The following is a 17584-nucleotide window of genomic DNA, read 5'->3' as shown; positions in this document are numbered from 1 at the left end:
TTGTTACATATGTTACCTTATAAACAATGTCTGCTGCAGTTGAAAGCACAGTTTGGGCTAAAGCGTCCATAACTACATGCTGTGTTTGATATATAGTCAACAAAAATGGAATTACATGTAACGATGAAAACAAAATATCAGTAATTCTAGTCTAAATAATATTTACTCACATTCATTACACATTGTCCGAGTCCATCCTGGAGCACAACCCTCATCACAGAATCCAGTCTCGGGGTTACAGGTTTTCCCATCCAAACAATGTCCTGAACACCGAAGTCGGCAATTCTTACCATATGATCCACTACCACACGCTGTTAATGCATGTACAAGATATACGTTGAAGGATTTGAAATGACACCCAAAATTGTAGTAAAGTACTGGACTTGTGTAAGTGACCTTACGTGTTTGACAAAACTGTCCGGTCCATCCAGACATACATCCCATACATGTTCCATTTATTATGTCACATTTATTGTCTTCACAATTTTTAGAGCAATGCTTGTTGCACAATTCACCATATGTTCCCTTTTCACAACCTAAAAATATTTTTAATTGTACAAAACTTTTATAACTGAAAATACGAGGGTTGATCCAAGAGTTCATGTATTTTTTTTCTAAAATTTTATCGTGATTTGATGAAAACAAAAACATGCATATTAATAATAAATATAGAGTCATAATATAACAATATTGGAAAATTTCATCACATTCCAATCACCAGTAAGATCACTCGAGCTTTCTGAAAATGGATAGTTGTGAAACTCGGGGGAGATTTCGACGTAACGTCAAATTAGATATGTCACGTCACGACATAAAAGCTTCTCAGCCTCATGTCCGATTCGAGTACGTTATTCTACAAATTGCTGCACCTTTCCCCATTCTTTTTCCTAAGAAAAGCCTGGGTATCCTTCCGCACCAACTTGTCTTCATTCTTCACTCATATTTCAAAATACTCCCCATTTTTCCATATGATGTTCAACTTTCAGTTGCAATGTCAAAAACAGTACGTCAGCCGACATTGTTTATTTACGCTTTTAATTTGTCTAGGGGGGGGGGTAAATAGTTAAAACAAGGTCTCAAAAAGGCCGCCACACGTTTAATCAACGTCCATGGAAGTTCTATTTTTCTTAAATTTCTTAATGCTTCTGGACAACCAGTAACTTAATGCATTTTCCCCAGCCTATGTCAATAATATAAGCGTTTAAGATAGAATTATCCCAGGATTTTCACAAAATTTATGGTTTCATCGAAAGGATGACTGCACTTAACGCTGTTTTGGGGTCTTTTTCGATTGCTTCTGTTCCTTTTAAATGTTAACTAAATTTCACTGTCATATATTTTCTTCAGAAGTATGCCCATTTGACACCTAATAAAAATGTTAAAAATAATTTAAGACTGTAATACAATAATTAATTTCATGTTTTTTGTCTTTACGGTTTTCCGAATACAGAGAATTTACATTTATCTGCCTATGATTAAACATCTATGTATGAGATGAGGAGCTAACATCGTAATAATGGATCTAAAATTAAACTGGATGAATAAAAATGACATGTATTGAAAAATATGAGATCTCTATTTTTCCTCTTGCTATTTATTCTGTATGGCACAAGTAAATTATTTACAAAGGCTTAAAACATATGACCCCATCCATGTAAATGAAGAATATACTTTAAATCAATGGCTAACTATTCAACGTGTTCGATTGATTGATTGTTTATTGTTTAACGTCCCTCTCGAGAATTTTTCACTCATATGGAGACGTCACCGTATGCCGGTGAAGGGCTTCAAATTTAGACTTTTACTCGGCACTCAGGGCCATTGAGCAGTAAGGGATCTTTATCGTGCCAACGCCTGCTGTTGACACGGGACCTCGGTTTTTAAGGTTTCATTCGAAGGATCCGCAACTTTCACTTGAAATTGCCGAGCGCATGGCGAAGGAACAGTTGCTACAAATTTTAACGACTAGATCAGTCGCGGCCGAGATACAAACTCACGACCTCCCGATCACGGAGCGAGCGCTCTACCTACTGAGCTACCGTGAACGGTCAACGTGTTCGAATACAGTGTCCTAGTAATCACAAAACATGCTATCAATAAGTCAGGTGACAGGATTTAGTTTTGACAAAATTACCTGAAGAATGATATCACGTGGTCAATTATAATACTCAACGTGTCACAGCCCTTGGTTACAGCAGAGAGAGCTAGTGTAAGAATTAAGAAGCAGTTTTTTTCACTGTTTAACCATGAGCGCATGTTTGTCTATTAATCTTCTTTAAAAACAACATTACGTATGCAAATATACAACTGCTGTTAGAAGGAAAACAATAGACAAACATGCGCTGACTATGTATAAAGCTAGTTAAGAAACATTATCGTTCGGAGAAAAAAGAACTGGTGTTGACCCCAACCTCAAAAAACAGATTCGTACATTGTAAATACATGTACATACTTTTATTTATTGTAATTAAGTAAGCTGTAGGTTAGATGTTGACCATTTCTGCAATTGAAAGGAAAATGTCTGTTTTGAAAGTTTATTTTGACGTAAATTTCGCATATCCTTAAGTATAGTCATCCTTTGACGTTGTCTAACAATTTAGAGATGAACAATAAATTATCGACTAATACACTAAATATCCAGTAAAATCAGTACAATCTTCACACAAAGGTTAATAAAAAAAATCAAACAATCGTAATAATGACATAATTTTCCTTTTTTTGTACCACATAGGTCGGTATTATTCTAATTTCACGTATTAAGAATTAAAATGATACTAAAAGCGTTAATGTCTCCTCCGCGTTTCCAAACATCCGTTCCTATGGCTATTGCCATAGAGTTACTATCATAGATATTCAAAATGTCTTTTTATTTAAAATATTCAAGTGTCTATATTCTCATTTGTAATTATCAATCAAATTCACTTATAAATAAATAAAATATGACGAAATTCCATGAAATTTTGGATCAACCCACGTATAAGAAAAACATAAGCAAGAAGATGGAAATATGATGTTTCAATGTTTTAAAAATAAAGCAAAAAGGAAAGTAAGATAAAAGAAGATCCACTGTAACACAAGTTGTAGAACAAGTTGTCAAGAAAAGGTAGAATTGCGACATTAGCTAGAAGTTCTTGGCTCTGTTTTTGTTTGTTAAGGGGGCGTTTACCGATATTTTAATAGCTTTAACGTCCCTCTTGAGAATGTGCCACTAATAAGTAGACGCCACCACTTGCCGTTGGCGAGTTTTTGGTCTACGTGTATACTTGGCATTTACGGCAATTGAGCAGTGAGGGATTATTTTTTTGGTAGCACTTGCAGAGCAACGGAGAGCTCAGTCCACTCAGTTTCACCCAAAGGCCCGGTTTCCACAGGGAAAAACGATAAAATTAAAAGAGCTCATAAAAGAACTCATAAAAGTGAAATTGTAATAAGCATGAATTATTTTAATAATTCATACCCACAAAATTAAAAAAGTAGAATATTTTCCTGCTATTTTAATTCAATTCTACATACATGTGTAAACAAATACTTCTTATTTAATTAAAATAGTAGAATACAGAAGGCTCATTCGAGATTCAAGATACGAGATTCGAAATACGAAATTCAAGATTCGAGGTACGAGATTCAAGATTCGAGATTCGAGATTCGACATTCAATATCTAAACTGACCAATCAAAATGCTCAGTAGACAATGGTTAAATAATTAACCAATCAGGTTTTGTCTTTTAATTCGTTAATACAAATCATGTGGTGCAATGGATGCAAAAGTTAAATGGATCACAGTCAACCGAAAAGATGATGAATATACATTCATCATCTTCAATGATATATTTACCATAGCGGAATTGGGAAAGTAAACTTTTTATGATCATTATGTCAATATTCGATTTAGTGAGGGTGTCCTATTTTCCCGCGCATAACACATAACATGTGCTAAGGTGATTTTCAAATTTGTGTGTTTTCACTTTTACTAATTCGGATCTTAGCTGCAATAATGCATCCCTCTTCGATTTATTAAGCTGAATTGTTAACTTCTGAAATTTCTCACAAGAAACAACCAATCTTCAAGAGTCTAATTAAAGAAAAATACACTGAACGTATGAATCATGATTTCAAAACTATTTGGAAAGAGTATGTTAACAATATTTAATTGAATCACACCGAATCTACAAATGATAAAAATGCTACATACAATGTCATAGTCACGAAGTTTAATTTGCTCAAACCGATAATAGGTTATATTTGATTATTTCTGAGTGAGGGTGTCCTATTTTCCCGCGCATAACACATAACATGTGCTAAGGTGATTTTCAGAATCTGAATGTCTTGTGTGTTTTCACTTTTACTAATTCGGATCTTAGCTGCAATAATGCATCCCTCTTCGATTTATTAAGCTGATGTTTTCTGGAGAGGGCTATAATATTCTTCAGCATCTCCGTAATATATTTTTAAATATGGGCGACTGCAGGCAAAATAAATTGTTTTTACATTCAATTAACTTCTAATAAAACGAAATTTTTATTCACTGTCAATAACACAGTCCCTTAAACGCGAAAATCGTGTGAAAATATGTTTTTTTAACCTTATTTGGGATTTTACTGTACATACTAATTACTTGAATTTGGATCGGGCTTGACATTCCTAATATTTGGATTAAGTATGGCGCCTAATGTGAAGTGGATAAATTTTGGGAAGAAATAATAAGTTATTTGGATGTGCCCTTAAAATTGATATCGAAATCGGAAACGGGAAGATGGGCTTACGCGTAGCTAATGTGCTTAGAGCAGTGGACGCAAGAACTCGCAGTCCGCTGAGCCTGAGACTCTCGATACACGGCCTTATATATAGTGTGAGTACATAAATAAAAGAAATGGTCAGCCAACCATGGAATGTTAAAGTACACCTTTTTGGATAAAATAACAGATGATAAACCTATCAGATAACATTTAAGATATAAGGTTATGGAATTAAAGGCAATATGATCAACAAGTGTAAATAAAATTGACTTAAACAGGTCCAGTCCAAAGTAGCTACGTAGGTATTTCAACCAACCCAAAGTAGCTATTTTTACCTACTTTTTGTATTATCTAGTCTACATTTTGTGGCCAAAGACTGAATGGCGCAACATGTTGAATACCATATTTTTTTTATACAGTCACACTAATGATGAATACGACAAAATTTTGTCCAAAAACTGATTACTTCCTGAATTGGCAATTTTACATTAGTTTCTATACAAATTGATAATATATACGAAGTAATCATTTCTTGGTCAAATTTTTGTCATATCCATCATCAGTGTGTCTGTATCAAGAAATTTGGACTCACCATGTTGCGCTGTTCCTGCATTTGACCACAAAATGCAAGTAAAGCAGAAAGTAGGTAAAAATAGCTACTTTGGGTAGGTTTAAATACTTACGTAGCTATTAAAACGTAGCTATTAATAGCTACATAGGAAGAAATAGTCTTTGGACTGGACCTGTTAAAACATGATGTATGCAGGTACACATAACATGTAAACTATGGACTTAAAGAAAATACATACTATCTTTGTTCTATGTAGCGAATTTTAATGGTTATTCTTAGATATAATAGTAATTCAAGGGCTTATTTAATATTGGGATAAATTATTTAGATAAGTATGTGTTTTATTACAAGTTGTGATGAAGACATGCAGGAAAAAATAACCATTAGGCCATAATAAAAATTTTCCTAGATTCTCATCCCCGCCCGCCCTGATTTTATACCCCCGCCTCAATTTTTTTTATTTCTGTTTTTCTTCGTCTCAATTCTGATCGGGATTGGTATTCACCTTCCATTCTACTTTCGTTTTAAATCCCGCGAAAGTCGACATGATTTTGACAGCTGAAAAGATGGTAATTGCTGTAATACATTCGTATATATTTTAAACAAGGGTCATTGGTTGAAAAAGATTGGTGATGATGTGAAGTAAGAGATAATTGAACCTTTACTATGACGTTTATTGTATTGTAGATAAAATTACACCGATTGACCAGGTCAATAAAAAATCTACAAAATTTAAAAAATATAAAATAAAAGCGCCCGCCCGCCTGGATTTTTAAAAAAATTCGGATGAGAATCTAGCAATTTATTTATTATGGCCTTACATGGATCATTCTGTATATTTTTAGATCAGTTTATGTATATCACTCACGTACTTGCACCATTAAGGAGATCCTAAGGAGTATGTTGTATCCCTCTCCCTAAAAAAGCAGGGGGAGGGCTACATCATTGAATTAAGTTTGAGCTTTACTACATGTATTTGAAACAGAGTCATTCGAATGCTTGTTTAAGTAAAAAAAAAAGTCGCACAAATCCAAATGCATAAATGAATGTGATTTAAACCAAATGGACTGTTTACATTTCAATTTTCAACAAAAATTAAGTGTAAAAAATAGGAAAAGTTTGATTTCTTTAAACATGTTAAAACAGACAGATAATATTCAATGAAAGTCTAAAATTAGAATGTATATCAATATGTTAGCAAAGTGAAATAAACAAATTGAAAAAAAAAAATTAAATGGAAAGTATCAAATGCATTTAAAGATTTTTGAATTGAAAGATCTGGACAGAAGAGTTATCCTTTATTTTCCAAGGGCTGAAAAAACCTGGTTGTGATTTGAAATAATGATTATTTTTTTCCCAAATGTAAAAATTTGAACTTATATTAGAGTATTAAGTTTTTAAAATTGAACGATATTAAAAGCAATTAATGCACAAACAATCACTTTCAAAGATTTGTCTCATTCAGAGCAATTGCGTTCACCTAAAAGGTCTGGGACTATACAACAACTGGCTAATGTTTTACCAAACAGTTACTTCTTGTATTAAATAACAAAGAAGTCCAGCATGTGTTAGCATGATAATTGATTGGTCATAATTTAGCACAATGTAAGGTAATAACATTTATCTACGCTTCACCGCACACTATGTGCTGTACAGGTACTCGAACAATTGAAATTTGAAAGCTCTTGCTTAAAAAGTCTTCAAAAGCAAATTTAAAAGCTATCTTTTACAAGGTTTGGTTTGTTATTTTAATGGCCATAGTACATTTATCAGTATTATTATTTATTTATGATTTTTTCCTGTCTATTTAAATCAAATGCTTATTTGTGAAAACTAAATTGAAACAGCTTCAGAGTGTTATTTTAAATGATGTGTGTACAAATTTTGACCCGACAATATTTAGTCATGCAAATCAAAACAATACTTCAAACAGAAATACATCATAATGTGGAGGTATTTCATTCTACCTCAACTAATCAGAATCAACTTTTAAATTTTCAACTCTAAACAGGTATGAAGAAACTTGAAATTTCAAGAATTATTCAGGAAAACGAAAAAAGAATACTAGTATCTAATGAGGTGCATTAATTACTTAACCTTTAATTAAGATTAAGTGAACATGGTGAAAGGCCACTGGAGTTGTGTAGTTACTGTTTATAAATATTCATATATTAAATGTGAACTTGATAGCTTAAATTTGATTTTTTTTTCTATAGCTCAGGCTTTTCCCGGTGCCACATCACTAGCATATGAAGATGCCCTTGAAAAAGTGATTATTCCTAATAAGGATGGAGTATTTAGAATTCCAGAAGATGGATGGGACAAAAGAGGAAGAAAATATTTTGTAGTTGAAGGTTATTTTATTATACATGTATTTAACAATGTTTAAATATTTTTTCTGATGAATTTTTTTCTCTCTCATCAATCAGTTGATTCTAAACTAGTTAAATATTTTCAAATTAATTATAATTATGAATATCTTTTTTTGTGTGTTTTTCAATCAATGAAAAGTACGGCTCACAGTACATCTAGTTTTTTTTAACTATTTGTATGTCAAGCAGTTGTTTCAAAAAACTTTGAATGAAAATTTGTTTGCATAAATCCTAATTTTATTATTTAATAGGTAAAGAAGGAGAGCCTACACGAGATGAAAGAATAAAAGATATAATGAAAAAAATTAGAGAACAAAAATCACATCCCCAACCACAAAAGGTAAATAAACAATGTAATATTGTAATGCATAAATGTCTGCATTGGCTTTTTATACCAATACCATTTCTACTTGAGTTCATTACAGCTTGTCAGTATTTTTGAAACTGGTGAACAAGCAGAGTTCTTGTTACTATACTAGTTAATTCTGTTCTGTCTGTCCTTCTGTGGCACTTTGCATTTAGCTCAGTTTAAAGCTCAGTCTCAAAGAAACTATTCAGGATATTTTATCAAACTTCATATGTTGGTAAATTTGATGAGAGCTATGCAATTGCACCCTGAGGCCACAGGCTGAACAGTGTATGGAATACAAATTATACAACCCAGGCTGAATCTTGTGAACCCTTGATTTGACCTTGATAACAAATATATTTCATTTGTTCCCAAATTTATTAATTTTTTGTAAACAATGAGTTCAAGCAACGCGTGTTTCAACCTACTGATAAGATTTATTACGTACTACAATCCATCCAGTGAGCTTTTCTGATCAAAATTTGTCTGTTGACGTTGTCGCTGTTGTCTTCTTTATCTTTTCACATTTTCATCTTCTCAAGAACAACTGGGCCAAATTCAACCAAACTTGCCACAAAGTATCCTTGGGTGAAGAGGCTTCAATTTTTTTCTAATGAAGGGCCAAGCCCTCTTCCAAGGGGAGATAATTATGAATTAATGAAAAATTATTGGCATTTTTAAAAAAAAATCTTCTCCAGAACCACTGTGCCAGGAAAGATGAAACTTCTTCGCAAGTATGGCAAAATTATACATGTATGTTTTATTGATTTAGGGACATTCTCAAGTAATAAAAAAATTAAATTCCCCCTCCCCAAACATGTAAACTTTTTAATACTGAGCTGATTTGTGTTTATTAACTAGCCCATGTGCTCAGGTGAGCGATGTGGCCCATGGGCCTGTTGTTTTTCACCATCGGCTGAAGTTAAATGTATGGAAATATATACCAGACTCTGTAACAAATCAAAGCGCAGGTTACAAGCTAGATAGGAAATAAATACGTATACATGTATATATATAATGTATATGTATAAATGTCTTTCATAATTAATTTTATTGTTTAAAAATTTTTATTGGTAATGGTGATTTTTCATGTGTACTTTTAAAATTTGTTTGTAGAGAAAGATTGAAACAAAAACCTTCAATGAAAAGTACACAAGAACTAGGAAACCAAAAATTCGAGTAGGATGGCGCCACTTCAAAAATGACAGCTTCAAACAAGTATTTTTTAAAGATGGAGGGGGTGTCCGTGAAGTTTCCTTGCCATCGCTTGAGCTTGAAGTAGATGATGTCATTCCACTTGCAAAAGAAGTTTTTTTTCCTAAAGGGGAGTGTAAATATGGTAACATTAGTCAGATGGAAGTATGCTTAGGGGACTATGCAGGAGAACAATTGAGGAGTTTTGAAATTCAGGGAGATGACAAACAGGAAGATGATAAACAATTTCTCGGAAAGTACTTAAAAGCCCAAGGACTCCATCTTTCAAGATGCACATTTTACTTGATGACGAAGGAAAAGAATTCATCAACCAAGAAGACTTCAACTAATGATCGGGAAAGTTCATCTTCAAAACATCTTGGCATCATTGACAACCAGAAAAGAAGAAAAGTAGATGGGTCCAGTGAGCATCAGCTTGTACCAATTAATTCTGCTGGCATTGTCTGTGAAAAACAAATCATAAATATTCAGTATGTGCAAGAAAGTTCCTCCAAGTATGACAGTGAAAAAAGCTCAATAAAATGTCATTCAATTTCACAGTGCCAAAATATTACATCTTTTACTGAATATGTGGATGATGATGACAACTACAATCCTTGTTTTTATGGATTTTTCATTAGCAGAATCAGAATAGGTCAGAAGTGTTTTTTAGATTGCACATTTGAAAGACACAATGGGATATTGGAAAAGGACATTAAATTCCCTTCATCCAACAATACTGTAGAAGGCATCATTCTCCATGAGCCAATTGAGATCTGGGGCTATGATGGAGATAAATTTGTGCTAGGAATTGTAGCTGCCCCTAAAGAAAATGCCAGTTTTGAGTGGTTTAAAGACAACATACCAGTAAGTAACGGGGAAAGCTGTATATACATTGTGACAGAACCTGGGATGTATTCATGCCAAGTGTCATATATGGATGTAAAACAGATGTCAAAACCTATCCAAATAGTTGAAGTCTCGGAATGTGCAAAACCTATCCAAAAGATTGAGGTCTCGGAATGTGCAAAACCTATCCAAAAGACTGAGGTCTCGGAATGTGCAAAACCTATCCAAAAGACTGAGGTCTCGGAATGTGCAAAACCTATCCCAAAGGTTGAGGTCTCGGAATGTGCAAAACCTATCCAAAAGATTGAGGTCTCGGAATGTGCCAATGAAGGCAAACTTGTTTCTGCAGAAACAAATGTATCACTGCCTAAGCCTACTTCATGTTTTGCTGCTCCAGAGGTGAAGGTAGAGGATTTGAATATAGACTATTCTACAGCTTTAGGGTCCGGGGCATTTGGGACAGTCTATAAAGGAACATGGGCAGGATCGGTTGTGGCTGTAAAAGCACTTACATTGACCAAAAGAAATCGCAACTCGATGATTGAAATGGTGGAAAAAGAAATTCACATTAGTTCAAAGATTCGTCATCCAAACATTGTTCTATTTCTTGCTGTAGCTAGAGCACCAGCTACAGTTTATCTTGTTCATGAATATATTGATGGGTGTAATATGGAAGATGCTATTTTTGATCAGGAAACAAAGCAGCTAATGGACATTAAACCTGAGCACAAATTGTTTATTCTTCGTCAGTGTGTACAGGGTGTGGCATATTTGCATGCGCTGGTTCCTGCTGTTATTCACCAAGACATAAAACCTAGCAACATCATGATAAAAAAGGTCTGCCATACAACCAAGCTTTGTGATCTAGGAGTTAGCCGCATCAAATCAGTTAGAGCTGCCAGTATGTGTACAACTCAAATGGGAACTGCCTTTGGAACACCTTCTTATATGGCTCCAGAGTGTTTACTTCATAATGAAAAAACTTGCACTCAATCCGACATTTGGTCACTTGGTGTCACCTTAATTGAATTTGCTATGGAGCAGGATGCATGGGAAGTTGATGCGGAACTAGATGCAGTTGATGCCGTTAGAAGAAAAATGGGGGGGAAAATCCTCCCTATTCCAAATTCTGATGCAATCGGTGTGCCAAACGTAGTGATGGGTGTTTTGAAAAGATGTATAAGTTATGAAAAGATCTTGCGCCCAACAGCAGAGGAGATGTTACAATTATTTTCAGGCTAAATTTTAAACATTAGGTAACCAGGAAAAAAGGAAAAGAACAAAAATCAGTTTGTTTCAATGAGTTTGTTTGTTGCAGAGGCAGGGGGTTAAGTTGTAACCATTTTTGATCAGAGGGTGTATATGTCAGTGTGTCTTGGACTTCTCTTCAGAACCAGGAGACCCATGTAAGCAAGGTTTTTTTTCCAAGTTAAGGGCCACACCTTTTTTTTCAAGTTCAGATGATTTAGAAATGGGTATGATTTGGTGGGTTCTTTTAAATATCTTGACAATCATTGGGCCAAACAGTATTCTTAAGAAATGCAAATTTATATTTTTCTAAAAAAAAAAATAAAAAAAGGGTAAAGGTGAACCTGTGGGCATTAATTTTGGCACATGGCCTGTTGTTTTATATATGAACAAATATTTTATGAGACTTGCATAAAACAAAAACTATGATGATCCTTGACTATCCATTGTCGTGCATTGTTTATTATCTTTAAACAGTTAACGTCTTACCCAGATTTTTTTTTTAATCAAATTTTGCATTTTCTACTGGTAAAGGATCAAATATATCATACTGACTGGATATTTTTATGCTTATAATATTTTTATAGTAAAAAAAAAAAGCTTGTATATGTACAGTGTACCAGTAAAACCAGTAAATAACAAATCCTTTTATTGTACTTTAAAAGATGAAGATAGGTTTTTATCACTTTGATATTTACATGTATGCACCCCTTTGAAGAAGGGAGGGCATTATAATTGCTTTGCTGCTGTCTGTTAATCTGTCTGTATGTTGGTCCAACACAGTCTTTGCAGAGGTTGCACTAATTGAAATGAAATTTGGTATACATATTTATCGAAATATGTAGGTCAAGTTCTGATTTTGGTATGATCGAACAATTTTTGACAGAGTTATGCCCCTTGTACTTCAAAAAACTTCCATTTATTTGCAGTTTCCGTTCATTTTATTTGCAGAGGTTACACAAACTGAAATGAAATTTTGTATACAGATTATATGAATATCAAGGTCAAGTTCTGTTTTGGTAACGGTTATGTAGAGTGATGCCCCTTGAAAAATGCAGTGTCTAAAGGGGTAGGGGGCATAAATGTTTCACGAATATCTTTTGTGGAAGAGGTTTTTATTTTCACTATTATGATTTTCTTAATCATCTTTTCCCTTCGAATGACCTTTTGCTATTTGTTCAATGCTGGCCTGCATTGTTAATAAATTTTTAACATTTTCATCTTTTATTTTTATCTCATTTGCTGGAACAGTTTCTTCATTAATTGTATATAACATCCAAAGACAACATGAAACAAAACTTGTGAAATGTGTGATTTGTGCTTACATGAACTAGTAAATTGATAAAATATCAAACTAACAGAGACAGAGCTTGTTCCCTTTTTACAAAGATAGCTCTTGGACTAGGTGTTTGACATGATGTTGTAAAGGATGTTGTTGTAATTGAGAATTTTCTTGTAAGTTTAAATAATTGACGAAACTTATTTTTTTTTTTTACATGTAGCTCAAGTGAACTTTTCTGATCATCTGTTGTCTGTCTGTCCTTCTGTAAACTTTTCACATTTTCAACTTCTTTTCAAGAAACACTGGGCCAATTTTTAAAAAAAAAGTTAAGTACTTAACTTACAATGTAGTACAAAGAATGCTTGGTGGAAGGGAGTTTAAGTTGTTAAAAAATGAAGGGCCTAGTCCCTTTACAATGGGAGATTAAGATTCTTCTTAAGAACCACTGGGTTAAAAAAGCTAAAACTTTGGGGTAAGGCCACAGTAGGGAATCGTCGAAGTTTAACATTATAATATAAGAGGGAAAATCTTTTTCACAAGAACAACTGAGCCAGAAAATCTTACACTTATGTGGAAGCATTTTTGGGTAGTGAAGATATTACATTCTCCAAAGGAACAAAAACAAAAACAAAAGTCTTAAAGGTTGAAATAAAAATTTAACAATGACCTTGACCTTTGACCCAAGGTCAAAGGTACTTCTACCTCTTATAGTTTTTAAGTTATAAAGTTAAATAATAAGTACGTAGATGTTAAAGGGCAATAATTCATATAAGGGGTAATCCGATCCTTTTGCATTTATACAGAGAAGTTAGGCCTAAAGACCTTTAAGACATTAGTGAAGGTTTGGTGTCTCTACAGTCTACAGTTTTGGAGTAGTAGCAATAACAAAGTTTTTCACAAAAGGGGCAATAACTTTTAAAAGGTTTAATTTTAGGGGACAAGAGTGAAATCTTTGAAACAGTTTTAAGAGTTCATATTGATGATGCATAGACATTAAGTATATGTTAAAAGACAAAAGAGATACAAAAAGAGCTTAATTTCTCAATTTTGGAATGACCTTGACCTTTGACCTTTACAAGAATTATAAGGTCAAAGGTCAATGAATCTTATGCAGTTGGTCCCATGTCTCTACAACTTCTCAATTTTAAAATTTTTAATTATTTGTAAAATTCAAAAAGTTTCAGGGGTAATAACTCATTGAAGGGGTTAGCGAATGCTTTTGCAATGAATAGATTGAAGAGTCCCCTTAATTAGTCTAAGACTTTGGTGAAGGTTTCATACCTCTGCAGTTTACGGTTTCTGAGGAGTAGCGATAACAAGTTTTTCTTGCAAAGGGGGTCGTAACTCCAAAAGGGGTCAAGGTTCATTTACGCAGGGTGAACTGCAATAATCTTTTACGGAGTACATTCTTATGGACTATAAATCTTTTCGATAAATCTTCAAACAAAAAACATGCGGCGGAAAAATAATAAAACTAGGAGACTTATTGTTCATAGAACAATAAGAGGTCTTTCCACCTTCTCTGAATTTCAATTTTGTTGTATATTTGACTCCTTAAAATTAAATTCCATGAATAAGAAACCAAAATTGTCCAAAAAGAAAGAAAAGAATGAAAATTAAAAAATTGAAATAACCTTGACCTTTGACCTTGAAAAAATATTCAAGGTCAAAGGTCAAGGGTCACAATGCAGTTGACCCCATGCTTCTACTACTTATAGTTTTCAAGTTATAAGGTTTAATAGTAAGTACAAAGACGTTAAAGGGCGATTACTCATATAGGGGATCATCAGATCCTTTCGCATTTATACAATGAAGTAATGCCTAAAGACCCTTAAGACATTAGTGAAGGTTTGGTGTCTCTACGGTTTACGGTTTCGGAGGAGTAGCGATAACAAGGTTTTTTGCACAAGGGGCAATAACTTTTTTAAGCGTTAATCTTAGGGAACAAGAATTGAATACTTGAAATAGTTTTAAGAGTACATATTAATGATGCAAAGACATTAAGTATATGTTGAAAGACAAAAGAGATATAAAAAGTGATTAATTTCTCCTTTTTGGTATGACCTTGACCTTTGCATAAATTTTATGGTCAAAGGTCAGTGAATCTTATGCAGTTTGTCCAATATCTGTACGACTTCCCGTTTTGAAAATTTTTAAATATTTGTAAAATTTGAAAAGTTTCAGGGGCAATAACTCATTGAAGGGGTTTACAAATCCGTTTGTAATGTTAAAGTGAAGAGTCTTCTTTATTAGTCAAAGACATTGTTAAAGGTTTCAAACCTCTGCGTTTTACGGTTTCAGAGGAGTAGCGATAACAAACTTTAAAGTGAAAGGGGCAATAACTTCAAAAGGGATCAAACATCAAACTTCTTGGGTCGTTTTTCGGAATAACTTTTAATGTCCAGTATCATGAACTATTCGGTATTTTGATAAGTCTTGGGGTTTAAAAAGTTAAGGGAAGAAAAAGAATAATAAACATACGCATTTCAAGAGGTCTTTCCACAGAAAGGTGGAAAGACCTAAAAAAGAATAACTAGGAGACTTATTGTTCACAGAACAATAAGAGGTCTTTCCACCTTCTTTGAATTTCAAATTTTTATATTTGACTCCTTAAAATTAATTTCCATGAAAAAGAAACCAGAATTGTCTGAAAGCATAGAAAAAATGAAAATTTAAAAAAAAATTAGAATGACCTTGACTTTTGACCTTGAAAAAATAATCAAGGTCAAAGGTCAAGGATCATAATGCAATTGACCCCATGCTTATATGACTTATAGTTTTCAAGATATAAGGTCTAATAGTAAGTACAAAGAAGGTAAAGGGCAATAACTCACATAAGGGTCATCAGATCCTTTTGCACTTATACAGTGAAGTTAGGCCTAAAGCCCCTTAAGACATTAGTGAAGGTTTGGTGTCTCTAGGTCTACAGTTTCGGAGGAGTAGCGATAACAAGGTTTTTCACACAAGGGGATATAACTTTTAAAAGGGTTGATCTTAGGGGACAAGAATGAAATCTTTGGAATAGTTTTAAGAGTGCATTTTAATGTTGCACAGACAGATAGTGTAAGTTTAAAGAGATTAAAAAAGCTAATTTTCTCATTTTTGGAATGACCTTGACCTTTGACCTTTGCATAAATTTAAAGGTCAAAGGTCAATGAATCTTATGCAGTTGGTCCCATGTCTCTACGGCTTCTCGTTTTGAAAATTTTTCATTATTCGTAAAATTCAAAAACTTTAAGGGGCAATAACTCATATTAGGGGTTTATGGATCCTTTCACAATTAATAGATTGAAAGATCCTCTCAAGTAGTCAAAGACATTGGTGAAGGTTTCATACCTATACGGTTAACGGTTTCGGAGGAGTAGCGATAACAAGCATTTCTTGCGTAAAGGGCGATAACTTAGAAAGGGGTCAAAGTTCAAACTTCTTGGGTCATTTTTCGGAATAACTTTAAATATCCAATATCAAGAACTATAAAATTTTCCGATAAGTCTTGCGGTTTCAAAAGTCCGGCAGAAAAAGAATAAAAAACATAAGCATTTCAATAGGTCTTTCCACAGAAAGGTGGAAAGACCTAATAAACAGAAGAATATTAATAGGTCTTTCCACAGAAAGGTGGACAGACCTAATAAATAGGTATTACAAATGGGAAATGTGGTAAAGAATAACATTGGCAAAGCTACTCAGGTGAGCGATGTGGCCCATGGGCCTTTTGTTTTAAATGTGAAAGTAGACATTTAATATTGTAAACAATTAGTGATTATTATAAATAATAACTTTTATGTGACATGTGCAGTGTTTATTTAGTTTTCACTTATTTTACCCATATCCGTCTTACGGGTATAAACGTCTTGTGGCCTAGTTTTAACCTAACCCAAAAATTATGCCTTTTAGCCAATCATAGTTCAGCAATCTGCCATGCTGCATTCATTGAATTTTGATAGAAGCCACACAAATTTGGTGCAGTGAAATTTGTAAGATTTTGCGAAGTTTTTTTGATGTACCTACGTCCTTCGTCTGCAAGGAACATCTAGTGACATTATATCGATCATATATCTTTGTTTGGCAGAGAACGGTGAGTGTAAACAAACGCTTTTGCACTACCCTAATTGTTAATTTTGGCTCGGCCCGCCCGTGCAGTGCGCGATCCGGTTATAACCGGTTACAAATGGGAGATGGACCACAACATGGACGACGTGAAGCGTCTCAGTGTTTGCATAATAGGACATTCATTTGTGTCTCGGCTCCAGCGTTACATGGATTCAAACTCAAGTCTCATGAATCTAAATTTGGATTCGGACAATTTTAATGTGTGGGTATGTGCCCGGGGAGGATTACGTGTGTCCCAGTTAAAGGATTTTATCAAATTTAAAAACAAACCACATGTGTGTTTTATTCAGATTGGCGAAAATGACATTTTGCGCTATGAGATGGAAAAATTATCAACGGATATCCTTTCAATAGCAAGTTATTTACACGAAGGGGTGGATATCCCAGTTGTGATTGTCGGTCAACTGTTGCGTCGTCAGCCTTGGGCGTCCTCCAGCGACTTTAATGCGAAAATCGTTGCCGCAAACAATTTTCTTAAGGCAGGATGTTCCGACCAAGAAGGAGTCCATTTTTGGCACCACAGGGGATTTTGGAGTGACCTGAACTTCCTCTGTCATGACGGGGTACACCTACAATGCCCAGGTTCACCAGTCCATGTTGTGTCTTCCTCCCCAATGCACAGATATTGGCGCAGCATTCGTTCAGCAATACTGCACTTCAAAGCTTTTCTCAGGCCAGTATAATTTGAATGATATTAATTATACATACTGATCGACAGGCTTGTCTTTGTATTTTGTTGGGTTTTTAATAGGTGAAAATGCATGAGAATGAAATACTTGATATTTGTGGGACCATACACAATTTTTCAGTATAGTGGTGACTATGCAGGACCACATGTATAGTTTTACTTTCATTTTCCCTGATCAAGTTAAT

The 17584-nt window shown here is 34.0% G+C and overlaps 1 protein-coding gene across 1 annotated transcript; it reads left to right on the top strand.

Annotated features, from left to right (window-relative positions):
• Nucleotides 1–4656: 4656 nt before the first annotated feature.
• On the top strand, nucleotides 4657–13204 carry LOC134255124 (uncharacterized). The gene is made up of 4 exons (XM_062737641.1): nucleotides 4657–4849; nucleotides 7524–7661; nucleotides 7931–8019; nucleotides 9145–13204. The coding sequence occupies exons 3-4, from the start codon at nucleotides 7975–7977 to the stop codon at nucleotides 11311–11313; spliced, it is 2214 nt and encodes a 737-aa protein (XP_062593625.1). The 5' UTR covers nucleotides 4657–4849; nucleotides 7524–7661; nucleotides 7931–7974; the 3' UTR covers nucleotides 11314–13204.
• Nucleotides 13205–17584: the final 4380 nt, after the last annotated feature.

The sequence above is a fragment of the Saccostrea cucullata genome, unplaced genomic scaffold (assembly GCF_032062105.1).
Source record: "Saccostrea cucullata isolate Sc308-1 unplaced genomic scaffold, CSIRO_AGI_Scuc_v1 ctg1809, whole genome shotgun sequence".
NCBI classification, from domain to species: domain Eukaryota; kingdom Metazoa; phylum Mollusca; class Bivalvia; order Ostreida; family Ostreidae; genus Saccostrea; species Saccostrea cuccullata.
Note: the sequence above shows the minus strand (reverse complement) of the source record. Positions and strands in the feature narration are given on the sequence as shown.